The sequence below is a fragment of the Laccaria bicolor genome, genomic scaffold (assembly GCF_000143565.1).
Source record: "Laccaria bicolor S238N-H82 LACBIscaffold_19 genomic scaffold, whole genome shotgun sequence".
Classification (NCBI taxonomy): Eukaryota; Fungi; Basidiomycota; class Agaricomycetes; order Agaricales; family Hydnangiaceae; genus Laccaria; species Laccaria bicolor.
Genome location: NW_001889890.1, coordinates 406,367 through 434,174, shown reverse-complemented (window position 1 = coordinate 434,174; position 27,808 = coordinate 406,367). Strand labels below are relative to the sequence as shown.

Here is a 27,808-nt window from a genome sequence, read left to right as displayed (position 1 = left end):
CTGCGACACGCAATCTCCGACTCGCATTTAACGAACCTTATCGCGCCAAGAACCCCTCAAAATCTTTTCTCTTCAAACCACCTACCTGATTTTTCTGCATTTTTTTGCTGTCCTTTTAGCAAGAAAGACTTCTACCTCGCGCCCACGCACTTCCACCTCATCTTTATAAACCAGCGTTCACGGCGCTGGAGGGTGTACCGTTGCAGGTCTTTCCTCCGGGTACGTTCGGTAACGGCGAGAGCAGGGATGAGATGAGTGCAGCTGCTGCCAAAGAGGAGACTGACATTGTGGACTATAATCTCGGAGATGCCGAGAAGTCCTTGGGTGCGCGCTCTTTTTCTGCCCCACATATGTCGTCTGACGCGATCTTCATGACTTTATCAACAGAAAACCAAACGCCCTTCGATTCTCAACTAGAAGGGCTGGACTCACGCACTCTTTCTGAGCGCGGAAGTGCGATATACAGCCTATTCGACCCCAATTATGACAGTGCATCGGTCACACTTGGTTCGCGCCTTGGTTCCGGCCGAAGTCGCCAACTGACGTTTTCTTCAACAGCAGATGACTCTCCATATCCTGAAGTACGGTCGGCGGTGGCTAACTTTGACGACCCGACAATGCCGGCTTCTACCTTTCGTGCTTGGGTACTCGGTATCTGTTGGGCAATTGTTCTCTCGGGCATGAATCAATTTTTCCATCTTCGCTTCCCGTCCGTGGCCATTGGAGGGGTGAGTTTACACACTGTATCCGATTACTTTGCTGACTTTTACGACAAAAGCTCGTAGCCCAACTTTTGGTTTTTCCTCTAGGCCGGCTATGGGTCCGCGTCTGCCCACAGGCCAAGATTTTCGGCATAGAATTGAATCCTGGACCCTTCACGATCAAAGAACATGTAAGTTGCCTCCACTTCTCTACGACTGCGAACGGATTGATTTGGGATTCCCAGGTACTTGTAACTATTATGGCAAGCGTCAGCGCAAACTCAGCTTACGCAACAGATATCATCGCCGTTCAGCGAGTTTACTATGGGCAATCGTGGAATTTTTCATGTCAGTCGCCCGCGCTCTACCCTCCGGTCCGAGAATATCAATACTGCTACAGATAAATGGCTTCTTGTTATGTCGTCACAGTTGATCGGGTTCTCTATCGGAGGCATTGCGCGCCGCTTTCTCGTCGCACCGCCATCAATGAGTAACGTATCATTTCCTTGGATTGACAGACCTTCTCTGATGCATTATCGGGACTTCAGTCTGGCCGAATACCCTCGTCTCATGTGCGCTCTTCAACACATTGCATTCGCAGACATACGTCGGGATCGGCCAGCACGACGGGATCAGCAGAGAGCGATACTTTATCTACGCCTTTGGCGCTGCTGTACTGTGGTGTGAGTTATTGACCTCTTCCGCTATGTGTCGGAATCTGAACGCTTCTCACCTAGATTTCATTCCCGGATATTTCTTCCAGGCGTTGAGGTATGTATGTTGTTGGCTTTTCAAGATGAGACGTTCATCAAAGATGGATTCCTCCCCTACAGTGTCTTCAGCTGGGTAAAAACCTCTCCCAGCACCCTGCTCTACGAAGTACCTCATGATTTTCACTTGCAGGTATGCTGGGCAGCCCCAGATAACATCGTACGTATCTCTGGAATGTCCTAGATCTCACGCCTAATAAGTCAACCAGAAAATCAACCAAATTTTTGGGTCAGCCCTGTTCGCCCTCCCAATGCCATATGTCTAACTTCTTATTGCCAATTATAGATACCACAGTGGACTGGGTTTCTCTGTCCTCACTTTCGATTGGAATCAAATCGCATTCATTGGCAGTCCGTGCGTCCTAATCTTCATGGGCTTGGCTACCTTGACCAAGCCTTTCCGTTATGATTCATATCCAGGTTGGCTACTCCTTGTGCGTTTTCACAATTCCATTTCAGCCGCCCGACAAATTTAGCTTTTCTTCCTTCAAGGGTGGGCCGAAGCTAACGTTATGATTGGGTTCTTCTTCTTCTATTGTAAGCTTACCAAGTCGGATCGCCTGCGGGAGCTGACGATCACTTTTCCAGGGTTTTTGACACCAGTGCTATATGTGGGTCGCGCTGCGGAATCTTTCCTCTTGATCAACAACTTATTTGATTTGGGGGCCACAGTACTTGAATGTGTGGCATAGCCAGTACATGCCGTACGTTCCTGGTTGATGATTGTTTGACGCTGAGGCGCTGATCGTTTCGAGGCAGAATATCATCGCTGAACACATATGATAACACGGGTCACAACTACAATGTTTCGAGAATTCTCAATCCCGATGTTGCTACGCTGAACAAGGAGGCTTACCATGAATACAGCCCGCTATATCTATCGTACGTCATTCCCTCCAGGTCAAGAGTGCGTTTCCGCTGATGCTGGATGCAGCACCACCTTCGTCGTGGCATACGGCCTTACTTTCTCGTCGATTACATGTGAGTTTATGGGCACTGTCTTCTGTGCATCACACTACTGATTTTCTCCGTTTAGCAACTATCACACATGGTATGTTGTGTTGATGCCGGAATTAGAAACCCTCACCAACGCAGGCGCAGCTATCATCTATTTCTGGAAGCCTATTCGGCTGCAATTCCGCAGGCCAATGCGCGAACAACCAGATGTTCATGCTCAACTCATGTCAGAATACCCGCAAGGTCTGCGCCACGACCTACTCGGGTCTCTCTCAAAGACCAACCAAACGCTTACAGCTTTCTTTTGGATCTAGTGCCTGACTGGTATTATGCTTGTATTTTCGGTGAGTAGGCCTTCCAGAACTGTTCGAGCTATTCTTGAACCAGATACTCCCAGTTATCACTTTTGTTTTCGCGTGCATCTGTATCAAGGTCTGGCCAACACAAATGCCAATATGGGCGCTGTTAATCGCCCTTCTCATCGGTAAGCATCCGGTTTCATTCCTCCGTGTCCCATAGGTGACACTGATGCCCTTCTCGCACAGCTACTTTTTACGTGATACCCATCGGTATGTGACTGGGCTCAGCGCTGGTCGGATCCTGATTTAACCAAACAGGGATGATTCAGGCGATCACGAATCGCCAAGTTGGACTGAAGTGAATATGCCACTCAATTTCTTTGCTTGAAATTCACCACAACACCGTTTTTTAGTGTCATCACAGAGCTCATCGCCGGCTTCATGATGCCTGGGAACCCGACTGCAAATATGATGTACGTTACTCGTACCCGATACCACCCACCTTGACATAGGTGGCTCATCTCATCGTCGAACTTTCATAGATTCAAGGTGATCACTCTCCGCTACTCCTGCGTTCGTCCCGCTCAATTTTATCTAGACTTACGGTTATATCACGATGGCACAAGGTACACTACCACCTCAGCATACTTCGTTTACTTGTGCTCAAAGGTTGCTTCAGCACTGCAATTCACGGCTGACTTCAAACTTGGGCAGTAAGTCCAAAGCCGTCCATTGGCGTGTTCGAGTTTGACATTGCCTTGATGTAGTTATATGAAGGTATTATTCTCCTTCCCCGTGTGTTTTTGACGATATTGATGTCTGTCCCACAGGTACCCCCACGACCAATGTTCTGGTGTCAAGTAGGTCCACCTTGCTGATGGAGATAAAGCTGGTTATTGAGGTCCATGACAGATTGTAGCGACCATCATAGCTGGTACCGTTCAGCTTGGCGTCCAGTCTTGGTGTGTATTGTTCACTCGTTTCTTGAGAGCTATCATCCCTGATTCGCGAATATAGGATGTTCACAAATATACAGTACGATCTTTCAGTGTTACCTAGTGTCATGATTGCGAATCAATACGAACATCTCTAGGGACTTGTGCGATCCAGACCAGAAGGATGGGTATGTGAACGTAACCTCATTACTCATGACCAACCCTGATAGACATGATCTGCCCTAGTTTCACCTGCGCGTCGACACGCGTCTTCGGGGCCGCCTCTATCATCGTGCGTTCGGAGATTTCTACTCATTTACATTGGTTTTAATCGCCAAATCTTAGTGGGGAGTAATCGGCCCTGCAATACAGTTTGGCAGGCATCAAATCTATCAGTGAGTGTCTCGTCTTTTGAACGTCTAAGAATTGTGGATCTGATTCGATTACAGCTGTAAGCTTCTTGATGATCTACTGTCACAATCATTCACAGCGGTGGCACTAGCTGTGACGTTCTTCTTCCTCATCGGCGCCGCGTGCCCGCTCGTTTTATGGTTGGTCTCCCGGAGATATCCAAACACAATTTTAAACTATCTTAAGTACGTCCTTGCTCGCATATCTCACAGTCATACTCAACGTCCATTATAGTTTCCCGTAAGCAACCTCGCGATAATGTCTTCTAACATTTTGTTACTGACAGACGTATCTTGCCGTCTCTAGCCTCATCTTTTCAGGCGTAGGTCAGATACCCCCAGCCACTGCTGTCAACTACGTGCCCTGGGCTGTCGTAGGGTTCTCTTTTCAATATGTTATTCGGCGAAAATACTTTTCGTACTGGGCAAAATATAATTGTAAGCTCCGGGTCTCTTTCGAGTGCGCACAACTTGCTCACACCTCTCCTCAGACGTACTATCGGCTGCGCTTGACGCTGGGACAGCCGTTGGTCTTATCCTTGTGTTTTTTTGGTATGGTTGCAACTGTCTCCGCGTTGCTTTGATCTTAATCCATAACAGCTTGCAATATCCTCTCAATGGCACAATCGGACGAAGTACTATACAACAGTGGTGGGGAAACCAGGTTTATAAGCAAACCCTAGACTGGACAAGTGCACCACTTCGTACCCTCCCACCTGGGGAAACATTCGGGTGCGCATTTTTCCAATTCGATGCCTCTTAGACGTTAACCCTTCTGTTTTTCAAGGTAAAAATGATGAAACTATTCAACTTGTATTACTAGTGCTGTAGATGGGCATGGGACAATGTACAACCAAGTTAATGATTCTTCAACGCAAAACAGTTACTACCTGGTTACTACACAACCATCGCAATTATTTAAATGGCATGATCCCTTAGCTCTGCAAGCTCGACACTCCCTCGAGTCTCTACATTATCTCCGTGTCCAAACTTTCGAAGAGCTGGATGTACATACAAGGTGGCACACTCTTGAAGTTACACAAAGCGTATACAAGATGATTCGACCGACGACATAGAGCTGTAAAACCATAAGAAGCTCCTCTGGAATCCGTACTATCTTCTCCGGTTCTGACCCCTCCAGAGCTTGCACTTTTCCCACATATACCAGACCACCAATACAGGCCAGCAGAGCTTCAACCACACACTGACTTCCCCGGGACCTGCGCGGTCGTCGACGATATCTCGCCTATCCACAAGTTCCGATCTCGCCTCATTCTCATTGTTCCGCGTGCGGAGGTTGACTCTGGGGATCTTGACCTGGAATTGGTATGCAATGATCAACCAGATCGTCAAGGCCGTCAAGGGGATGGCTGTCACGACGTAGTCATGCAAATTGGGGTTGTTAGGCTTGCCGGTAATTTGCGTAATGTTCATCTTGAACGCCTCCTAAGTCATTATTAGATCAGTCTTGTAGGGCAGACCGAGTAAAGCTCACAGCAACAAAGGCCCCGGGCAGGAAGATCATGAAGAGGTAATGGATTTGTCGAACAGCTGGTTCATCGTGATGACTGAGTGAATCAACTAACTACACAAAAGACAGCACATACCAGCACTATCTCTGATACCGGTAAGAGTGAGTGACTGTGTTGATTTGCTATCTTCTATGTTCACCATGCTGAAGGCCTACATTGGCGTTAGCAAAGCAAGTGATGCGAGGTAGAAGTAAGAACAAACCAAGTTCATAACGTTCCTTAACCGCCATTCCTGTTGTGCCTTGCTGTCTTCTAACCGGTCAATTTCTCGCAGCAGGTTCTCGCATTCTGTCTCCAAAAGTCGCTGCGACGTTTCTTTGAGATCTGGAGGGTAGCGAGCGGGATCGTCCAATCCGGGATGAGAAACATGCTGCACAAATGTAACGGTTTTGCGGAAGTCGTGGAGAAGAGATTCGTAGTACAGCAGATGTGCACGTATTTCATGAAGTTCGAGGGTCAGATCCATCTCATTGGTAATGATTACTTGGGATTCCTAACAGTCTTGCGATCAGATCGTGTAAAACTGCGAGAAGGGGATGAATCTCACCAAGAAGCCGATGTGCGAATACAACGCCTCAAAGGCTTCGTCCCAGCAATACAAGGCATACCACAGGAGGCTCAGGAACAACAAAGTAGGTTCGTCCGTCTGCTGGAACATTGTGCTCCAATAGACTGAACGGCCCGTTAACGTAAAGCGCTCGTGCAATTCTTGGGCGGTGGTCGCCCGATGGTCATGGCTAGGGTGATAAGAAATGATGGTATTGCCTTGGTTGGATCGGACCATGTGCAAAGCGAGGAGATCGGGAACGAGTAGCAGTTCTTTCGAATACAATGGGAGGGGCGCTTGTGTGTCAATCATTGGCTTTTCGCGCTCACTTGTGCTGCTACCAGAGCGGATGCTCTGACGGGAACTTGGCGCGTCTTGGTCTTTCACAGGCCGTATGAACGTCAGCGTGACGCTGATGTCTGCATGAAGGCGAGTCAAGTGCTGTAGGTTGGCAATGAGATGAGGAAACACGCACGATCGCCAACTTCATCAACAATGTTTGACTGATATCGAGCAGGTATCCAACCAAGTGAAGAAGAGAAGTAGAAAGGCTCAATGTTGTACCTCGTGCCAAGCATCTGTAACACGGGCCCGCTGAGATGGTCGACGAACAGCGCCCGGCATCGCACATCTTCGGAACGCTGCACATAATTAGTAATACATACGCGGTCAAAAACCAAAACCTACCCTTCGCCGTATAACCCCCCAATACGCATCTACAGTGGCCTCCTCGATGTCCCGAGATGGTCTAGAGACGAAAGTGCCATCTTTCAACACATCAACGTAATTTATGGTGCATGTTCCATTGGTCTTTTCTATGACCTTGACAATCTTGCTTTTTTTCTGCTGGCTCAGCGTCCAGTTCGGGAATAGAGCCTGAGGGTATTTACACCAGCACACGTCGTCTTGTTCGAATTTCTCGTGAATGCAAGGGGAGGAAAGAATGGGGATGTGACTGTCGGGATCATTTAATTGCTCGGGATCTATCTCATCGCCCACGTCGAGAAAAGGCCAAGGCCCTACCAGGTTAAAGGGTTAGAAGTCGCAATTTACGATTTGAGGGAAACAGTTACCTGAAGGTGTTGCATGTCTATGTCGGGGTCGAGAAGGCATTTCAGCGTCGTTCACGCAAATACTAGCTTGAAGGCTGCGTAATTTAGAAACCGGCCTGCAAGCAGAAAGGGGGCGGCATACGTGGTTGACGTCCAAATCGCCAATTGGTGCGAATGAGGGAAGTTCGCCTCGAGTCGCCGGAGTGGGAAATTTTGTCTTGTTGTCGTTGGCACGAGCGTCAAAATGGTCTGGCGCTCTTCATAGCCCCGACATGTGCGCGTGAAAAAGTTGTTGAAAACGGTGCGTATGGGTTATTTTTAGAACTAATGCTATCTCCGCCAGGGCAGTTCACTTATCTCCAATTGGGAGATGTAAATGAGTTGCCATAAGTCAAGAACTCATAGTAACTTTACCTATCTGTGGAACGCATTCCGTGAGCTCCAGATTTCGTGACCATCGAAAAAAAATCACTTAGGAAGGGCAATTTGGGCCAACTGGCGTACTTCTCTCAACTCGAGAACAACAGACGGGGGTTGGGCATGCTGTCCAAAGGAAACACACGGTCAATACACGGTTTGAATTCAGAGATTCGAGAGCAATTATGCAAGTAGAGGAAGAGGGGGAGTGCTCTCTGTCACACCCATCACTTTGCAGCATTGTCACACATAAAAAATAAAATCTATCCACATAAGTTAGCAGACGTGAAGATTTGCCCAAACGGTGCTATATACACAGCAACATCCACCCAGAGTCCACCCAAGATCGACCAGCTTAAGACCCAGAGATACTATACCGATTCCCAAGTTTCGCCCCCTTCTTCTTCCGATCCTTTTTCTCGAACAGAGAAGAGACCAACACAACAGGCCAGGACAACCTCGTCAACCAACTGAGTGTTCTGGGCGGGGTAGTGCCATCATACAGCCCATAGCGCTTTTCCGAGCCTTCAGCCTCGGCGCCCTCATCCTCATCGCCATCAAACTTGAATCGAGGAGTGGTAGCCTGGATCTGGTAGGCGACAATCAACCAGATTGTTATGAGCGTCAACGGAATCACAGCCGCGAAGAAGTGGAGTAGAGTGCCCTTGGTCCCTGGGTTGATTTCTCCGACGTTCATCCCGAATATCCCCTGGACTATTGTTAGACCTTTTGGTGTGTAGAGGGAACAATCAACTCACAGCAACGAATGTGGCTGGTAAGAAGAACATGGTGAGATAGGCAATTTGTTTCATGGCTGATTATCATGATGGATGAGCGGGAGACGGAGGAGAACAAAGCAAAACACACCAGCGCTATCTCGGACAGACGCTTCCGTTAGTTTCTGCGTGTATCTGCTATCTTCAAGATTGACCATGCTGAAGGCCTGTGCTTCGTTAGCATGGGCGAACGTTGAAGGAGTAAAAAAGAAGGGACATACAAGGTTCATGACATTCTTCAACCGCCGTTCTTGTAGCTGCTTGCTGTCCTGCAACCGCTGGATTTCTCGCAGCAAATTTGCAGATTCCGTCTTCAAAAGTTGCTGTGATGTCTCTCTGCTTTGTCGAGGGTATTGAACCGGATCATTTAAACCCGGGAAGGGAGTTTGCTCAATAAACGTAATAGTCTTGCGGAAATCGTCGAGCAAAGCTTGGTAGTGTAGCAGATGTGCTCGTATTGCATGAAGTTCGTGGGTGAGGTTCGTGTCATTCGTTATTAAGACTTGGGATTCCTGCAATCCTGTTAACCGGGAGTGATTGTGAAGAATCGCGAGAGACTCACCAGAAAGCAGATGTGGGAGTATAAAGTTTCGAAAACTTCGTCCCAACAATACAAAGGATACCACATCAGGCTCAGCAAGAGCAAGGTAGGGTCATTCGTCTCTTTGAACATCGAGCTCCAATATACCGAGCGCCCAGTCAACGCGAAACGACGGTGAAGGGCCTCAGCAGTGGTTGTTCGATGGTCGTGGCCAGGGTGATAGGAGATGATGGTGTTCTCTTGCTCAGATCGGACCATGTGCAGAGCGAGAAGGTCGGGAACAATGAGTATGTCATTGGACTGCAGCGGCAGTGGCGCATGTGTATCAATCATCATGGCTGACGGCTCGTGTGCGAGCTTGTCAGTGGTGCTACCGGAACGGATACTTGAGTTGGGACTTGGCGGGGCCGTGGTTGGGTTACGCATCGTTCTTGCAAATGTCAGTGTAATGGTGATATCTAGCCGACGCCATCAGCGCTAAGAGCGGACAGTGAAGTGAAGGACGAACGGTCGCCAACTCCAGAAACGGTGTTTGACTGATATCGAGAGGGTATCCAACCGAGTGAAGAAGAGAAGTAGAAAGGCTCAATGTTGTATCTCGTGCCGAGCATCTGTAACACGGGCCCGTTGAGGTGGTCGACGAATAATGCTCGACATCGTACACCTTCGGGACGCTACATTCGATTAGCACTAAGATAGATGCTGCAAGGCCAAGGACATACCCCTCGCAAAATAGCCCCCCAATATTCATCAACGTTTGACTCCTTGACCTCGTAGACCCCTGCGGGAACGAAGATCCCATCCTGTTGCACATCCACACAATGGACAGTACACAGCCCTGTAGATTTCTCCACCACCTTGGCAATCTTGCTTTTCTTCTGCTGCCTCGGCGTCCAATTCGGGAAGAGAGATTGAGGGTATTTGCACCAACACACATCGTCTTCTGTCCCCTTTACGTGATTACAAGGGGACGCCGACATTGGCGAGTCACTTTCTGGGCCCTCCGATCGATCAGCCTCAATCTCATCGTCAATGTCAAGAAAAGGCCAAGGCCCTGCCGCGGTGACGTGTTAGTTGTAGAACGATGGCAGTTGATAATTTAACACTCACCTGAAGGCGCTCCATGCCGATGGCTCGGCTCAGGCGCTCGAGAGGGCATCGCAGGGGTCGTCTGTGGCACTATGAGGTTTCTAAACATGCCTCGTTGATGTCGTTCCAACTGTGAAGGCAAATCAAAACGCAGTAAAGCCTCAGTTACTTGGGCTGTTGTACACGCAATTATGATATACTGCGTATGCGGAAGCTGTTCCCAAAGACGGAGGTGTTGGCGGTGCTGGAATGGTGATTGGGGGTACTCATGGTGATTGGCTCCTCACCGTCCCCGACGGCGAGCGCTTAACCAAACAATCGCGGAGTGGGAAAATTAATATTTATTTATTACGAACGCCAAACCTCGCCAAACACCATGCAGTAGTTGCAAAGTTGCTACACACAAAGCCCTCCAGCAAGAGACTTGAAGTAGAAGAAGACGATTGGGTTTCCGGTTTAAAGTGTCTTTTCAAGAGAAATTGATCATTGCCATTACTCACCCACCCACGTGCATGCGTCCCCCTGTGCGGCGCTTTTATAATCTGTCATTCTTTCTCAGCTGACGGAGTATTGCACAGCCAAGGGTTCCTTTTGGAAACACGTTTTACGCCATGCAATACTTATATGAAGGTCAAATGGCACCCACTTAATCTCCCGCTTCGTATTTTTGTGCTCGTGAGGATTTGGAAGTTGCTTGATTGAACTGTTGATCCTCATCGATTGTTGCAGTCGACTTGGTGTGGTGTTATCCTGCAGTGTTGTAAGTGGTGTACGATCTCCGAAGTTTCCGCGAATTATGCGATTCCGTAGTTCCTGATATACTCCTGGTCGGAGTGGCTTACAGTCGAAGTTGTCCCCACCTCGAAGAGACCCATGAAGGTAGCTCCAAATGGTTTCTGGGTCATCCGTAGCCACTCTTGTGCTATTCATCTTCTCCATCGTCTGCGTTATCTACCCGTTTTCGTTCCTGGCGCTCTTGCCTTATCTAGGCCGGAAGCGAATATATATCAATCTTACAACCGCACCGATAATCGCCATCGCTATCCTTTGGGCTGCGCAATGTCTTGGACCTAGTGTTGTGAGCGTCGTTTCCATGTTATACATGCTTAAAGTGACGATTCCGATTTGTAGATTCGTGACGGTATCGTGTGAGCGTCGATTCTAATGTTTTGGTGACTTCCTCGCGAACCTTGATTTCTTAGTGGTACTGATGGAGTCAAGCCTTACAATATTCTCATTTTGTTTTTCTCTTTGGCTTATATGGCGATCACGCTCGATATCACTGGCGTTTTACAAGCAGCTGCTTTCTGGGTCAGCAACAAGGGCGGTTCGAATGGCTGGAAATTGTTTTTCTACTTCTACATCATGTTAACGGCCCTCAGCGTTCTCCTTGGAAATGACCCTATAATTTTATCTGGTACCGCTTTCCTGGTGTATTACACTAAAGTTGCCGAGGTTAGAGTCAGCGTTTTTTATTCTCAATCCCTATTGACTTTGTTTTTTGCTCAAGCTGAATCCTATCTCATGGCTCATGTCTGAATTTGCGGCAGCAAATACTGCAAGTATGGTATTATTCGTAGGAAATCCCACCAACGTTGTTATTTGCGAAGGGTTTCGCGTTAATAATGCGGCTTTCACAGCCTACACTATTCTCCCATTCCTCGCCTGCAGTTTAACTTGCCTAATCACACTTGGGATCCAATTTCGTAAATCCAAATACATTCCCAGGCATCTCAATGTTTCCGGGGACTTAGACGTCCGATCTGTCCTCCTAGACCCAATTGGCGCATGGGTTGGGAGTTTAATCCTTGGAACATGTCTGGTTGTCATCATCGCTGTTAGCTTCTTCCACATCGACGTGTGGAAAATCAGCCTTCCATTCGCAGTCTCCAAATTCCTCTACGACATTGCATGGGATCACTACAGATATATCAATAAACAAAAGTTTAGGCGCAAAAAATCGGACGAGGACTTGTCGGCTGCTCAGGAAGAGATTATCATGAACCAATTACGGCAGCACACCATCCCCAGAAAATCATCCGACTTTCTCAACAAAGAGGATACTCCAATTGAGCGAAATAGCCATAATCCTACATTTGGAGACGTTCTGTCAACATCCCCTATCCAAACCCGCGCAAATTCACGCTCCAATACAGGAAACACCACAGAAACCTACATAAATTCTCCGACTCGGCTGCTCCCACCGAACTTGGAAAAGCCCTCTCTTTCAAAACGACTGCACAGCGCCTACTCCAAGAAGTTGCACGAACTCACAGTTCATTTCCCCACCTTTTTCACAGCTCTCCCTCGCCTCCCGTTTGCACTCGTCCCATTCGCCTTCTCTCAATTTATTCTCATCGAAGCGCTAGCACACCAAGGCTGGATAGAGATCTTCGCCAACTGGCTCGTCCGCGCGTCCAATCGCCAGGTCTATCCTACCATATGGTTAATCGGGATTCTTGGAGTAATATTATGCAATGTCTCCGGGACAAATATCGGCGCTACGATTTTGCTCACCAAAGTTGTGCGTGCGGCGGATTTCCCAGATCATAGCAACCGCGCGGCTGCGATCGCTTTGGCGGTAGCGAGCAATATTGGTGCTGTGAGCTTTACGTTCAGCGCGAGTCTTGCGGGATTGTTGTGGAAGCAGATTTTGGAACAGAAAGGGATTTACGTGAAACAAACGACGTTTGCGTATTGGAATATTTTGCCGCTGATTGTGATGACGGGTGTGGGTCTTGCAGTCGTCTGCGCAGAGATGGCGGTCTTGTTTCGGCCATGAAATTGCACTATGAGGAATGTATCACGTTCGACATTTAGAAAACGGAATCATGATATGAGGCTTACGTCTGGCAATTCCAAATGCTTTCAATTGAGCTTTGGAACCCTCAGAGGAACTCGTTATGTCTCGAGTCCCTCGGGCCTCAAGACGAAACGCTCACAATTAGTTTGTGATTGGAGTTGAATAGGAAGCTCGTGTGACCTTTTTTTTCGTTTGCTTTAAAGCTATTTAGCGTTTTCCAGAAGGCTCTGTATGAAATGCAAGTTTCCTTGCTGAATTACTGATAGGGCATACTTAGTATATACACAGCGACACAATCTGACACAATCGACCCAGAGTCAACCCAAGAGCATCCAGCTTAACAACCAGAGATACCACACCAATTCCCAAGGTTCTGCCTACGCTTCTTCCAGATCTTTTTTTCAAACAGGGAAGAGACCAATACAACAGGCCAGGACAACCTCGTCCACCAACTAAGTGTTTTGAGCCGGGTAGTGCCATCATATAGCATATAGCGCCCTTCCAAGTCTTCAGCCTCGGCGCCCTCATCCTCACTGCGTTTAAACTTCAATCGAGGAATAGTAGCTTGTATCTGGTAGGCGACAATCAACCAGATTGTTATAAGCGTCAACGGAATCACAGCCACGAAAAAGTGAAGTAGGGTGCCCTTAGTCCCTGGGTTAATTTCCCTGATGTTCATCCCGAATATTCCCTGAACTATTGTTAGACCTATCGGCGTGTAGAGGGAACGATCAACTCACAGCAACAAATGTAGCTGGTAAGAAGAACATGGTGAGATAGGCAATTTGTTTCATGGCTGGGTGCATGGCGGATGAGCAGTAGACGGAGGGAACTAAGGCAAAACACACCAGCGCTATCTCGGACGGACGCTTCCGTTAGTTTCCGCGTGTCTCTGCTATCATCAATATTGACGATGCTGAAGGTCTGCATTTTGTTACCATTAGCGGGTGTATAAGCAAGAAAAGAAGAGACAGACGAGGTTCATGACATTCTTCAACCTTCGTTCCTGCAATTCCTTGGTGTCCTCTAGCCGCTGTATTTCCCGCAGCAAATTTGCAGATTCCGTCTCCAAAAGTTGCTGTGAGATCTCACTGCTACGTGGAGGGTATCCATCCGAATCATTTAAAGCGGGGAAGGGAGTTTGCTTGATAAACGTAATAGTCTTGCGGAAATCGTCGAGCAAAGCTTGGTAGTGTAACAAATGTGCTCGTATTGCGTGAAGTTTGTGAGTGAGATTCGTGTCATTCGTAGTTAAGACCGTGGATTCCTGCAAGCCTATTAACTGAGAACGGCTGTGAAGAATCGCGAGGCTCACCAGATCACAGATGTGGTAGTATAAGGTTTCAAAAACTTCGTCCCAACAATACACAGGATACCACATCAGGCTCAGCAAGAACAAGGTAGGGTCATTCGTCTCCTTGAATATCGAGCTCCAATACACCGAGCGCCCAATCAGCTTGAAACGATGATGAAGGGCCTCAGCAGTGGTTGCTAAATGGTTGTTGCCAGGATGATAGGAGATGATGGTGTTCGATTCCTCAGATCGGACCATGTGCAGAGCAAGAAGGTCGTAAACAAGTATGCCATTGGACTGGAGTGGCAATGGCAATTGTGTATCAATCGCGATTGGCGGCCCATGTGCGAGCGTGTCAGCAGTGCTAGCGGAACGGATACTCGAGTTTGGGACTAGCGGTACCGTGGTTGGGTTACGCATCGTCCTTGCAAATGTCAGTGTAATGGTGATATCTAGCCGACGCAAAATCAAATCAGTGCTAAGAGTGGACAGTAGACTGAAGCACGAACGGTCGCCTCTGGGAGCCTTGTTTGACTGATAACGAGAAGGTATCCAGCCAAGTGAAGAAGAGAAGTAGAAAGGCTCAATGATGTATTTCGCACCGAGCATCTGTAACACGGGCCCGCTGAGGTGGTCGATGAATAGTGCTCGACATCGTACGCCTGTGGGACGCTACGGTCGATTAGCACCGAAAAAACGCTGCAAGGCGAAGGACATACCCCTTGCGAAATAAACCCCCAATATTCATCAACGTTTGACTCCTGTACCTCATGGGCACCTGCGTGAACGAACTCTCCATCCTGTAGCACATCCGCATAATGGATAGTACACAACCCCGTAGACTTCTCCACCACCTCGGAAATCTTGCTTTTCTTCTGCCGTCTCGGCGTCCAATTTCGGAAGAGAGATTGAGGGTATTTGCACCAACACTTGTCGTCTTCTATCCCCCTTACATGATGACAAGGAGACGAGGTCATTGACCAGTGACTTTCCGTGTCCTCCGATTGATCAGCGTCAAGCTCATCGTCAATGTCAAAGAAAGGCCAAGGCCCTGCCGCGGCGAGGTGTTAGTGTAGAACCATGGCAATGACATCAACTTACCTGAAGGCGATCCATGCCGGTGGCTCGGCTCAGGCGCCCGAGAGGGCATCGCAGGTGACGTTTGTCGCATTATGAAACTTCTGAATATGCCTCGTTGGCGTCGATCCAGCTATGAAGGGAAGAGATCCAAAACGGAGTAAAGCCCAAGGAGAACCCCATGGTTGACGCGATTATGATATATAGTGTATGTGGATGCTATTCCCGGAGAGATAGGCGTTGGCAGTGCTGGTCTTGGGGTTGTGGGCACTCATGATCATGGTGCTAGTTGGCAGGCTCCTCACCCGTCTCCAACGGCGAGCGCTAAATCGACTGGGAAAATTAATCCCTATTTGTTACGTAATTGGCCGTAAGAGTGCATCTTATTCAATATTCAATTTTGGAGAACTTTTAGAGGGTGCTGCCCTCCCGCCCCGTCCCACTTGTTGCCATACATTCTTACAGTGTGTTGCATAAATAAGTTCAGGTGATGGTTTTTAAAAAGCTGTTTGCCCATGTTTTCACGTGCCCAAAGAGAGTAATTTTGTGATGAATGTCACGCATAATCATCACGATAGTCACGGCTCAGCCACAACCAATTACTCGCAAACAACATTTTGTGAAATCTCCACCTGAACTTATTTATGCAAGACCCTGTAGTAAGGTTTTTTTGCACATACCCTGAGGCTTCGCAACTAAACAAAACCACAAAGCGAAGTGTTGTGATATCTGGTCTACCTATACTCGATGAATTCTCGTGCGTCCCTGTGCAGCGCTAAAATCTTCATAATACCACTAGCACAGCCAAGAATTATTTTTGGGAACACGAAGTTTACGATATGCAATACTGATATGATGGTCAAATAAATGACGGCACCAATCTCCCACTTCGTATTTTGCGCTCGTGGAGACTTGATCGAACTGAAGTTGATCCCCGTCGATTGTCAAAGTCGACTTGGTGTAGTATTATCACGCAGTGCTGTAGGTGGGTTGTGATTTCCGAGGTTCAAGGCAAATTATGTGATGATCTCCACTCGTATCTTCTAATAGAATCCTGGTTGGAGTGGCTTACAGCTGGAGTTTAACCCCACCTTGGAGAGACCCATGAAAGAAGCTCCAAATGTTTCCTGGGTCCACCAAGTGGGATAGAGATCTTCTCCAACTGGCTCGTCCGTGCGTCCAATCGTCAGGTCTATCCTACCATATGGCTAATCGACATCCTTGGAGTTATATTATGCAATGTCTCTGGGACAATATCGGCGCTACGATTTTGCTCACCAAAGTTGTGCGAGCGGCAGATTTCCCGGATCATAGCAACCGCGCGGCCGCGATCGCTTTGGCGGTAGCGAGCAATATTGGTGCTGTGAGTTTTACGTTTAGCGCGAGTCTTGCGGGATTGTTGTGGAAGCAGATTTTGGAGAAGAAAGGGATTTATGTGAAACAAACGACGTTTTCGTATTGGAATATTTTGCCGCTGATTGTGATGACGGGTGTGGGTCTTGCAGTCGTCTGCGCAGAGATGGCGGTCTTGTTTCAGCCATGAAATTTCACTATAAAATGTATCGCGCTCAACATCTAGAAAACGAAATCATCATGAGGCTTGCGTTGCCGCGATTCTAATGCTTTCAATTGAAATTTGGTCCCCTCAGGGGAACCGGTTATGTCTCGAAAGACACTCACAATTCATTTGTGATGGGAGGTGAATAGGAGGACCAAGGCTGTTATGCTGCGAGGTACGCTCGCTCTTAGATGCGCATCCGTTTCATGAGAGAGCATAACCAGATTACTTGGAGATTAACTATCTGCACGCAGTTCTGAGTCGTGTACAGGGAACGGTGAAGGTCAAGTGAAGGTGCAACAAGGCGATCTATAGCATCCGAGTCTGATTCCTGACTTCGGGCCGGATTCGACCTTGTGGTACTGCAACCGTCGTTGATTTTCCTCTGCGCGCTCCTCATGGCTTTCATTCTCAAGCTCTGTATGGGATAAAGGTAGGCAGGAGGCATGTTAAGGATGATGTGAGCGATCAATTCATTTCAGCAGTTGGCGTCAATATTTCCAAGATTTGGATTACTTTGGGATTACCTAGGAAGCGCCTTTTGAAATCTTCACATCACCAAGCATCCAACTTCTTGCCAACTTCATCACAAAATTGAGCATACTTTCATCCCTCAAGGAAAGACGTGAATTCGACCAAGATTCTGTCAGGTTGTGGAGGCTTCCATCTACTACCCCTTGAACGGTACGTCGACTCCCTTGACATAATATAAACTACCACGAGGCCCCTTTTGACAGTTTGAATGTGATCGCGGCGCTTGACGCTTGAGAGGAACATGGGCACAAGACACGTTTCAGAGGTGTGTGGTTGAGCCGTGAGTACCATAAAGACCAACTAAGTTGTCCCCAGCACGCTATCCGCATTCCTTACAGTCCAACACCTCCAAATTCTGTTACCCGGGATTTACCCCAGGTCCTCATCGACCGTCACTAGAGCGACGAAATCGTCGAATTTACAGGGTTGTCTGTCAGTATCCCGAGGAGGTAGCGATCGTGAGCAGCTTGTGCTCATCGTGACGAGTTCTTACTTACTGCCCTGCAGAGAAAGGCGGCCGTCATGTCGTCCATTCTAAAGTTTTTCAGAGACCTTTGCTGCTGCTGCTGCAACAAGGATCCATCTGACGCTCTGTTCGCTGCTGGTGTCGAGGCATGGAATCAGTATGAGGAAACGCGCGAGTCGCAGTATTTGGCGGAGGCAGTCCGAAACCATCAGGAAGCCTTGGACATTCGTGTACCGGATCATCCACGTCGCCCGGAATCTCTTCTGCACACTGCTATGGCCCTTTGGGCACAATGCCAAAATGCCGTAACAAAGGAGAGCTCTTCCACTGTGATAGCCTACTATGATGAGGCCCTTCGCCTCTTGCCCGACAAGCGCGACAAACTCGGACGTCGAGCCACTGTCTATACCAACCTCGGCGCAGTCTACTTTACACTCTTTCGCATCGGAAAAGAGGATCCGGAAGCTTTTCCTGCTACTGGCTCTAACATCGGCAAAGCGATCGAAAATTATCGATCTGCGCTTCAACTTAGGCCGGCGAAAAACGATTCAAATCGTCCAATATCCCTCATTAACCTCAGCATTGCTCTTATCCAGAAAGACAGCAAAGATGATTTGATGAATGCCATTATCTACCTTCGCGAAGCTGTAGAGCTTTGCGCCCCGAAACCCACCCGTCGTCCTTTGCTTCTTTTGGCTCTCAACAACCTTGCACAAGCATACGACAGCCACTACCATTACTCGGAAGATATCAGCGATGTTGTCGGGAAAGTTGACGTTCTGCGAAGGGTTCTAGATTTGACGGATGAAGGGAAGGTGCGGCTGGTTCCGCTCGTGAACCTGACGAATGCCCTCTGGAGGCTTTGCGAAATAGAGCATAGTCGAAGCAACGATTTAGATGAGGCGGTTCTTCGCGGTCGAGAGGCATTGAAGCTCTCTGATCCCTCTGATAACATTATCCACGCCAAGGCTCTCACTACTCTCGCCAACGTTCTTTCTGCCCGCTACGCTCAAACCAGCCCGAAAAATGTCACGGATTTGGATCAAGCTATTCAATATTATCGCGACGCCATCGACCCTGACCCCGAAGACGGTCCCGATCCCATTTTATGCAGTAGTCTTGCTTCTGCTATATACACCCGGTGTCAGGACTTTGAAGAGGCGGAAGGGGCGACACTAGAAGATGCAATCTCTTACAACCAGGAGGCCTTACACACATGCCCTAAAGATGACCCCTTCTACCTCAGGATTCAGAACAACCTCGGGAGTATCTATCTGACACGGTTTAACAAGTCGGGGGCAGAGAGTGACCTTATGAAGGGAATTCAGGCATACGAGGATGTCGTCTCCCACTGTCCAAGTGATAATGACGATCTCACCTATTATCAAGAAACCCTCCAGGATGCGAAAAGTGCTCTCCAGGATAAACGAGAGGGTAGTACGCGCAAGCTCTCTGTCCTTACCAGGCACCAGTCTACCTCGGTTACGATACGGTCGCGTTCGTCATCATCAGACAGCCCTTCGGCTTCCAGATCTCCGACAAAGCGGGAATCCTCCTTTACCCCCCTCACCCCGTTGGGTGAGTTCCGCGCCAAAGATTTCGTTTGATGTTTTTTTTTTCACGTCCATCCCACCTCTCCGCCTCCTCTGGTCTCGCTGTACTTTCTCCCTTCCCATTTTCACTCGCGTGGGGAACCCTGTCGGATACCTCTTATACACGACTTTGAGGTTTGTCTTTCCTGATATAAACTGTGTTGATCTTTACTAGTTCAGTAGCCCGGGCCCCGTAGTAGTCACTCATATATTTACCTCCTGAGATAATATCTAATCTCCCACCGAGTCCACTAACTGCTGCTTTTACAGTGGGATCCTGAGTTAGGATGGCCCTTCGCCACGTCGTTGCTTCGCCATTGACCCCTTCCTCGTGCCCTTCATTCTCAGCTCTCAGTGTCTGAGATCTTAGCCATAGTCGCACGTCAAATAAAGCGTGCTATGCAGGGAAAAGTCAGGGACATCGGACTCAATTCTCTTCAAATTTCGCACGATTTAGATATCTTCCGACCCTCAGATTCTGACATAGAACACAACAGTCTTGAACGTTAATCCCATCGTTTCCTCATCGTTACCCCCTCAAAAAAAGGAGAGGGATTGACTCTCCGCGAAAAGCACGCCGACTTTACATGGTGCTTGACAATAGAGTCAACCATGAGGCCTCACCCTCGTTTGAAGTTGAATGTGGGAAGAGGTGGGAAGGGTCGTCGGGCATGGGCACACCAGAACCACCACGGTGCGTAGTAGAGCAATGGATAGCCTCAAGACCAGCTTGGAGGAGTGGCCACCTACACGATCTCTTCATTCCCCACCGTTGACCACCGTCAATCTTCGCTATCCATCGCTTGGCCCCAGGCTCTTGTCGAATAGCCAGCTCGCGACAAAATCGCTGAGCCTACGTAGATTCGTTGCGGTTACCTTTTACAGTTGAACCGTGAGCTTTGCGGATTCATCGATTGGAAACTATGCTTACTGTCCATTCAATTTAGATCGATTAAGCGGCTACATTCATGCCGTCTTTCTTCAAATTCCTCAGAGGACTTATCTGGGCCAAAGATTCCTCTGCCACTACTTTTTCTGCTGGTGTCAAGGCGTGGGCCAAATATGAGAAAACCCGCGAGTTGCGGTATCTGGAGCAGGCAGTCCAAAATCACCAGGCAGCCTTAGATGCCCGCGTATCAGGTCACCCTGGTCGAGCAGAATCTCTCTACCACACCGCTATGGCCCTTTGGGCGCAATGCGAACTTGGTGCGGTAACGAGGGAAACCGCTACCATTGTGATATCGTATTACGATGAGGCCCTTCGTCTCCTGCCACCGGTAAACAAGGCTGGACACCGAGCGATCATCCACAACAATCTTGGCCTTGTTTACTTCAGACTCTTCCGCCTCGGAGAGGAAAATCCGGAGGCTTTCCCTGACATTGGTCCCAACCTCGACAAAGCGATCGAAAATCACCGATCCGCACTAAAACTCAAAGCGGAGAGGGACGACCCAAATCGCCCAACGTCCCTAATTAACCTCAGCATTGCTCTTATTCAGAAAGACAACGAAGCTGATCTAACGCATGCCATTACCTACCTTGGTGAAGCTGTTGAGCTTTGCAAGGCGAAGGCGAGCGATCGACCTTCGCTCCTTTTAGCCCTCAATAGCCTCGCAGAGGCGCACGATAGTCGCTACTATCATTCTGAAGACGTCACGGATGTTGTGGGTCAAGTTGACGCCCTGCGAAGGGTGCTAGACTTGTTGACGGGTGAGGGGAAAGGGCGGCTCATTCCGCTTCTCAACCTGACAAACGGCCTCTGGAGGCTTTGCGAACAACAGCCTGACCGTGGCGACGATTTGGAAGAGGCGGTTCGTCGCGGTCAAGAGGCATTGAAACTCTCGGATAGATCGGATAAAATAACCCATTTCAATGTCCTCATTACTCTCGCCGACGTTCTTTTCACTCGATACACCCAAATCAACCAGAAGAGGGTTACGGATTTGGACCAAGCTATTCAATACTATCGCGAAGCCATCGATCCTGACCCTGGGGAGGGCCGCGATCCCGTTCTATACAGTAGCCTTGCCTCTGCCATTTATGTCCGTTGCCAGGACTTTGGGGAGGTGGATGGAGTCACCCTGGAACACGCCTTTTCGTACAACCTCGAGGCTTTACACGCATGCCCTCAGGATGACCCCCTGTACCTGAAGATTCGGAACGACCTAGGGAGTATATATATGGCACAGCACAAAAATTCGGGACAAGAGGGTGACCTGGCCAAGGGCGTCCCGTCATCTGACGATACCGTTGCTCCTCCACCTGACGAACAGGATTACGCCCACTTTACGGAGGCCTTCAAAGATGCGAAATGGATTTTCCAGGATAGGCGCGGGGGTCATTCGGAGGCATCAGACGAGACCGTCTCCACGAAGAGTCATTCGAGATCCCGGGCAGGGAGTGTTCGATCTCTTGCCAGCAGTGTTTCGGGAAGATCCATGGCGAGAAGTGTTTCGAGATCTTCAACGAGGCAACTGTCCCTTTCCCAGCCCCCTTTACCAACGTTAAAGTGACCGCCAAAGCATTTGGAAACGAAATTATCACAACTAGTTCTACCGTTTACTTATCGATTCTATCTGTATTTACATATTTATAGTCGGGTTTTATATATCGTGGAGTGGTTTTTGTATGATTTTCTGTCGCGCCAGCGCCTTACATAATTGAAGTAACCTTTCCCTGACATCCTCCGAACCTTGCCCTTGTAAGTCATTGTCTGAAGAATTGACTGGACCACTTTCACTCCGAATAGGCTCTTTTCAAGGGGAAACTCCGGGAGACACCAGCTCAGCGCTCCATCGCGTCAATTTGATGACTTTTAGCCCATCGCCTGGTCCAGGATGGGAGGCTTTACAGCAAGGTGAGAACTTCAACGTTCATTATCACTATAACCTGAACCCCATGGGAAATCGTGTAGAATCACAAGGATCTTCAACCAATAACCCCTCTGAGGACGAACTGGATGACGCTGACGACGACGTCGACCAACTGTCTTTGGCGAGGAAGCGGAAAGGGACATCTCAGGGCGAACCACTTGTCAAACGCCCGCGATACACACCACCGAGACTAAAACACGTAGAGAACACTGAAGGCGCGGGGAAAACATCATCAAGTGAGTCTCGTCAATGTTGTCACTTGTTGCCACAGACCAAAACCCGAGCAGGTTTTCTTAGTCGAGATAGTGTGAATGCCGTAGCAGGTACCAGGGAGGATGTACGATCAGGGAGACCGAAAGCTGGTAATAGAACTTTGGCATCAGGTAAGTTGTGTTGAACTCATTCGTTTATTGCTACTTTAGCTCATGCCTCCGCAGGGGTTTCTCCGACATTTTTTGGTCAAGATATCATACCCGGTGTAAATCGAAATGCGCAGGCGGGGCCGTCCAGGTTGAATACGGTACCTTCAAGCACGGCGCCGGTGTTGAAGATACGATCGAATGATTACGTTTCCTCAGCCAAGACCAGAGTCAAACGTAAACCAAAGGAATCGGCGAGGAGTTCCCAGTCGGACACTCCACCAGACTTCTCGAAACATTCACTTTCTGAGAGTGGGACGAAGGGTAAAGGAAAGAGTGGCAACAAACTATCGGGTATGGTTTGCAGTTGTCCTTGTTTTATCCGAGCTAACCGGGCGCTCTAGAGTGGGGATCTAAACCGGAAACATGGTCAGAGAGTGCATCGGCACCCGTTAGCAAACCCAAGCGTATGTCGCTATTTACTCATCAACGCCATGTTCTAAGTTGTCAGTAGGATCTACACAAGCCCTGCCGAAAATAGTCGCTCCAGAAGATATCATTGATTTGACATCCTCTCCGCCTCCTGTTACGAAACCCAGTTCAAACGAAGTAATCGAGCTATCTTCTTCTTCCTCTGATGATTCCAAGGAGGTGGAGAAACCCGTCCTTGTGCGTTCATCAAAGGCGCGAAAGGACGGCCAGATGGCTAGGAAGAGGATGCCAGACATACCCAAGCCAAAGTCCAAGGCTCTGCCATCATTGGTAGATGAATCCAAGTCGAAGGAAGAACCCAACAAACCTAAGCCCAAGCCCAGACCTATCGCCAAAGTCAAGCCGCAGGTGTTTGAGCTAAGCGATAGTGATGATGATGATGCGTCCGCCCGGCCAAATCAGAGCAAGAGAAATGGCTTTGGTAAGGACGAGGTGCCGCTGGCATCGACAAGCAAGACGTCCTCTGCAAGCAAGCCTTCGACTAACCTTTCGTCCACAGGCAAGGCCTCTCCTACGAGCGACGTGTCTCCCACAAACAGGACACCTTTCTCAAGCAAAACGAGGGACGCCTCCGGTACCAGCAGCACGTCTCCTAATGTACCAGCACCACACTCTGGCAAAAGCGCATCCCCTGCTAAATCATTGCCCCCCACTCGCCGCGAATCAACAAGTGGCATCCTATCTGAACTTGTGAACGAATGCGCTCTCGATTCTCGAGACAGCCCTCCTACGTCAGCTACCAGTGTACAAGGTGACGACAACGCAATGGACGTCGACCAAGATATAGACGTGAACATGGAACCTCCGCCGTCGTCTTCTGCTTCTCCTCCTCGTTCGTCCCCTCCAGCACCTTCACAAAGTGCATCAGCACATTTGGGAGGTTTGCACCAGGACGTGGTTATCACGCGTCCTTTGCCGCTGCCAGCTCCCGCAAAAGTGCTCGATAACCAAATTGCTCCAACCAGCGCGAATATAAACTCCCATTTTGTACAATGGCCACTCCCTCCAATCAAACCACTACCGAAACACAAGCCGCCTGTCATTGGGTCGCTGTCCTTGGCTTCTGGCTCCACCTCTACACCCTCTACATCAGCTTCAACACCCAGCCGTCCGAGTACCTCTCTTAACGCTAAGCTTACACCATTGACCTCGAAAACACATAGGCTCTCCGCATCTGCGGCGTTTCAACAGAAGATTCGGTCTACACCAGTGAAGAATGCTACTCCGGCAGAGCCGGTGTCAACTGAGAAATCTACTCCTTCTACAGTCAATGAGTCCGCAAAAACCACAGCCTCTACATCTTCCACCTCTATATCGTTACAAGAATCTGCTTTTCCTTCTCCTTTGCAGGCGAAGTCCCGGTTATCTGCTTCGGATATGTTGAGGTTCTCGCGACCTGCAGCAACCCCTCCCACAGTGTTGCCTTCTTCCTCGCAGAAGCCTTTAACTTCATCATCGATAGAATCTACCCCGTCAGAGGCAATGCCTAATAACCCTCCCACGGCATCTCAGAAGCCTCCTCTACCGCGTAAGAGTGTGCTTTCGCAGATAACTCTGGCGAAGCAAGCTTCCCAACCAATTTCTGGCTCTAGCACAGCGCATTCATCATTGCAGGTTACATCGACGCTTCCTGAGACCCAGTTGGCCCCTCCACCCACTTCTGCTGCTGCTGCTGCGATGGAACAGCAATCTCAGAGTGAGGATGATGATTTGGCGGTGAGACAGGTCACACCTGCTCCGCACCAATCAGACTCTGTCGACATGCGTCCCTTGGATGTCGCCCTGGGAATTCCTATACCTCCCCTGGCTACCTCTGGCACGTCTAGGATCAAGATCCAGCCCATATCGCCTACCTTGCCCCGCAACTCAGTACGTCCTGCCTGCTTTGATTTTGTAATGACCTCATTTGATTTGTTTCTTAAGGATCGCAAAGAAACGGGTGCACTGTCCACCTCCTCTAACCCATCAAGTCGTGTACTGGCGCGCAAGAAACTGGTTTCGAGAAGGCGACCAGGGCAGCAGACACTTGCGAATATGATCATAGAAGCTGGAAAGAACAACACGATGAGTGGTCTACATGAAACTGGGAAGGGGAACTCGAAGGAGGAAGCCATCGACTTGACTGCCGATGACGATGTTAATCCACTACCAGCAACAAAACGTCGAACGGCAAAAGGGTCTGAGCAGGTCCTGCTGCAGGATTCTTCGGACCATGATTTGACAGGCGCAATTGGCCAATCGAAGCTGGTCATGCAGTGGATTCAAAATGCTGCTGCTTCGAGTAAGGCTTCCAGTTCACGTTCTACCCCCGTCGTGGCTCCTCAAACTCCAGCTGTGGAAGTGGCTAATGAGAGATCGAGGTCGACAACAGATGAACTTGCGCTCCGTCCCTTTCAACGGGCTCTGCTTGAGGAAGAGGATGTTGAGCAACCACAAGCATCTCGGCTCGATTCACCACCTGTTCCTCTACCTGCTGATGAATCTCCTGACGGAGTCTATGCACCTTTGAATGAGGCACAGCGGCACTCGCATCACAATGTTGTCGATGAAAGTGGGGCAGAATCGAGCAAAGGGACGACGCTTGCTTCTTCAAAAGATGCCGGTGTGGTTAATTTACCTTCAAAGTCACACGCGACCTCCATGCCTGCCCTTTTTGCACGCCACAGCTTTCCCGGGAGGTTACCTGCCCCTTATCAAAGAGTCACTAATATCGCGACTTCCTCAGAGGCGGAAGACTCGTCCATACCGCCAGCCACTCCTGATATGTCAAATTTGACACAACCTACCCCACCTGTTCCCCATCGAGCAGTTTCGTTAGAGAGGTTGCCCGCGCATAGTGAGCTCCCCGTTAGATCTTCAAGCAGAGGCGAGTATCCAACGTCTTCTACGACTATTCAAGGTGCCATTGAGGGTGGAATCTCCGCCAAATCCAAGGGGAAGCAGCGTGCTCTGGTTGAGGAACAGTCCGACGAAGAAGCTGAGATGGAAGTCGATGCCCTTCTCGAAACCCGGAGTGTATCTTCAGAGCCGGAACGAGTCACTTCAACTTTCAAGAAGCACTCTTCATTCGCTGATCCGCTTATGCTGGAGAGTGGACGGACAACCCCAGGAAGCATTCCTGAATTTCGTCGCTCGTCAAGGCGGTCTTCGATGGGCGATCATACCGACGCTGATCTCGAAACAGACTATGAATCGTCTCCACCCTGCCGCACGCCAGAAGACGTCCCAATCCCACCCGAGGGAAAGACATACGGAGGGTTCCCTGCCATCACATGGAAGTCATTCCGTCAAGACCCCATCAACCTCGAGCGGAAATGTTACTTTGCCATGGACCTGCCTCACCATCTCCAGGACCACATCAACAGCATGTCGGAGCGAATTCGGATGCATGAGGCTATGCGGGAGATTCTGGAGTGCACCATTATGCAGAATACCACTGATGAGCCAGACGCGCCTCCGATTCAAGTCTTCAACGACATCGACGGTGAACCCACCCCGCCATGGGAATTTTATTACACGAACCAGATGTGGCATGGGAACGGCGTGCCGCCCCCCGACGTGACGAAGTTGGAGAGCTGTGATTGTGTAGGGAAATGCGATCCGAGATCCTCGAAGCCTTGTGCGTGTTTGGAGAAGCAGAGGAGGTACTTGCAGAATCCGAATGGGGACTTTCAGTATGATAAGGCTGGGAGGTTGAAGGAGTCTCAGTCTGATTATCCGATTTTTGAGTGTAATGATTTGTGTGGATGTGATGAGGAGTGTCGAAATCGGGTGAGCACTCATTTTATTGGTGATGCACCAAGGGTTGACAAACTTTTTGTATTTTCTCTAGGTCGCTCAACAGGGACGAAAGGTCCAAGTCAACATTGCGAAGACCCTCAACAAAGGATGGGGTACGTCTTCTTACACATCTCATCGTGTTACGTGGGTTTATCATGTATCAAAGGCGTCTTTGCAGGCACGAAAAAGATACCCGCTGGAACTTTTATAGGCATATACGCAGGAGAGCTGTTGACCAACGCAGAGGCTGAACAACGTGGGAAGTGAGTCCCCCTCATCCTCCTTCAATGACCAAGAGGAGGTCACTAACGACCGACCTCTATCAAAGGAAATACAATCAATTTGGGCGCACGTACCTGTTCGACCTTGATTTTTATTATTTGAGGGGGCAAGAGGGTAAACAATGGGAGACTCAATTCGTCGTGGATGCTTATCATGCCGGAAATGTATGTCTTCTATGTTGAAATGCACTCATAACTGACGAGGTACTTTCGACCAGTTCACCCGGTTCCTTGTAAGTCCCATTCCCAAAAGACGTCAACCCACATCTGACACTAGAATACAGAACCACTCATGCGATCCAAACTGTCGCCTAACCGCATGCTACGTCAACGAGTCCAACATCGAGAAACCCCTTCTTACAGTGTTCACTCTCCGTGACGTGGAGGCGTACGAGGAACTCTCCTTCAACTACGGTGGGGATCGAGCTGATGATGATGATGATGGGGAGGGCGGTGATGATGATGATGATGGGGAAGTCTCTGGGCCAAAGAGTGGAGCTGTGTATGAGAGTTGTAGATGTGGGTCTAAGAAGTGTAAGGGTGGTGCTTTCTTTTAGATACTTCAGGTGGTGGTGGGCAAGCAACTAACATGTAACGTGAAATAAAGTATCCAAAATACTAATCATCCTCGATAACAATCACGTCTCCCAATTGCTTATTCGCCGTTACGCCC

At 49.0% G+C, this 27,808-nt stretch overlaps 8 protein-coding genes across 8 annotated transcripts; 6 read left to right on the top strand and 2 right to left on the bottom strand.

The window, feature by feature from the left end:
• Positions 1-251: 251 nt before the first annotated feature.
• LACBIDRAFT_300418 (oligopeptide transporter) lies at positions 252-4,863 on the top strand (the record flags this gene model as incomplete). Its single annotated transcript, XM_001883137.1, has 37 exons — positions 252-324; positions 388-728; positions 779-1,049; positions 1,102-1,191; positions 1,250-1,384; positions 1,439-1,472; positions 1,535-1,631; positions 1,681-1,700; positions 1,758-1,891; positions 1,964-2,008; positions 2,060-2,082; positions 2,144-2,175; positions 2,231-2,353; positions 2,406-2,452; positions 2,508-2,522; positions 2,573-2,671; positions 2,743-2,772; positions 2,826-2,912; positions 2,974-2,997; positions 3,046-3,085; positions 3,141-3,200; positions 3,270-3,276; positions 3,326-3,353; positions 3,407-3,440; positions 3,495-3,504; positions 3,558-3,587; positions 3,640-3,689; positions 3,745-3,762; positions 3,821-3,850; positions 3,909-3,954; positions 4,008-4,057; positions 4,112-4,258; positions 4,308-4,313; positions 4,380-4,510; positions 4,564-4,624; positions 4,673-4,804; positions 4,860-4,863. The coding sequence occupies 37 exons, from the start codon at positions 252-254 to the stop codon at positions 4,861-4,863; spliced, it is 2,604 nt and encodes an 867-aa protein (XP_001883172.1).
• A 127-nt stretch (positions 4,864-4,990) lies between these two features.
• LACBIDRAFT_294697 (uncharacterized protein) lies at positions 4,991-10,296 on the bottom strand (the record flags this gene model as incomplete). Its single annotated transcript, XM_001883018.1, is given in 20 exon segments — positions 4,991-5,073; positions 5,278-5,518; positions 5,568-5,623; positions 5,680-5,755; positions 5,807-6,097; positions 6,152-6,570; positions 6,627-6,792; positions 6,839-7,170; positions 7,225-7,460; positions 7,676-7,746; positions 7,766-7,835; positions 7,998-8,329; positions 8,379-8,434; positions 8,488-8,563; positions 8,618-8,953; positions 9,085-9,395; positions 9,446-9,611; positions 9,660-9,991; positions 10,048-10,200; positions 10,227-10,296. 20 exon segments carry the CDS (start codon positions 10,294-10,296, stop codon positions 4,991-4,993), a joined length of 3,873 nt encoding a protein of 1,290 aa, XP_001883053.1.
• Positions 10,297-10,915: 619 nt separating this feature from the next.
• Positions 10,916-12,808, top strand: LACBIDRAFT_328994 (uncharacterized protein; the record flags this gene model as incomplete). Its single annotated transcript, XM_001883136.1, has 4 exons — positions 10,916-11,104; positions 11,158-11,174; positions 11,229-11,481; positions 11,537-12,808. 4 exons carry the CDS (start codon positions 10,916-10,918, stop codon positions 12,806-12,808), a joined length of 1,731 nt encoding a protein of 576 aa, XP_001883171.1.
• Positions 12,809-13,166: 358 nt separating this feature from the next.
• On the bottom strand, positions 13,167-15,294 carry LACBIDRAFT_300414 (uncharacterized protein; the record flags this gene model as incomplete). Its single annotated transcript, XM_001883017.1, has 7 exons — positions 13,167-13,520; positions 13,570-13,625; positions 13,678-13,753; positions 13,806-14,575; positions 14,633-14,795; positions 14,843-15,174; positions 15,225-15,294. The coding sequence occupies 7 exons, from the start codon at positions 15,292-15,294 to the stop codon at positions 13,167-13,169; spliced, it is 1,821 nt and encodes a 606-aa protein (XP_001883052.1).
• A 1,026-nt stretch (positions 15,295-16,320) lies between these two features.
• LACBIDRAFT_300413 (uncharacterized protein) lies at positions 16,321-17,047 on the top strand (the record flags this gene model as incomplete). Its single annotated transcript, XM_001883135.1, has 1 exon — positions 16,321-17,047. The coding sequence occupies one exon, from the start codon at positions 16,321-16,323 to the stop codon at positions 16,741-16,743; it is 423 nt and encodes a 140-aa protein (XP_001883170.1). The 3' UTR covers positions 16,744-17,047.
• Positions 17,048-17,814: 767 nt separating this feature from the next.
• On the top strand, positions 17,815-19,365 carry LACBIDRAFT_300411 (uncharacterized protein; the record flags this gene model as incomplete). Its single annotated transcript, XM_001883134.1, has 1 exon — positions 17,815-19,365. The coding sequence occupies one exon, from the start codon at positions 17,815-17,817 to the stop codon at positions 19,363-19,365; it is 1,551 nt and encodes a 516-aa protein (XP_001883169.1).
• Positions 19,366-20,318: 953 nt separating this feature from the next.
• LACBIDRAFT_300410 (uncharacterized protein) lies at positions 20,319-21,863 on the top strand (the record flags this gene model as incomplete). Its single annotated transcript, XM_001883133.1, has 1 exon — positions 20,319-21,863. One exon carries the CDS (start codon positions 20,319-20,321, stop codon positions 21,861-21,863), a length of 1,545 nt encoding a protein of 514 aa, XP_001883168.1.
• Positions 21,864-22,158: 295 nt separating this feature from the next.
• Positions 22,159-27,692, top strand: SDG16205 (SET domain-containing protein; the record flags this gene model as incomplete). The annotated part of the gene is made up of 11 exons (XM_001883132.1): positions 22,159-22,207; positions 22,265-22,606; positions 22,661-22,936; positions 22,987-23,049; positions 23,097-24,943; positions 24,998-26,845; positions 26,907-26,967; positions 27,021-27,117; positions 27,183-27,300; positions 27,354-27,368; positions 27,420-27,692. 11 exons carry the CDS (start codon positions 22,159-22,161, stop codon positions 27,690-27,692), a joined length of 4,989 nt encoding a protein of 1,662 aa, XP_001883167.1.
• Positions 27,693-27,808: the final 116 nt, after the last annotated feature.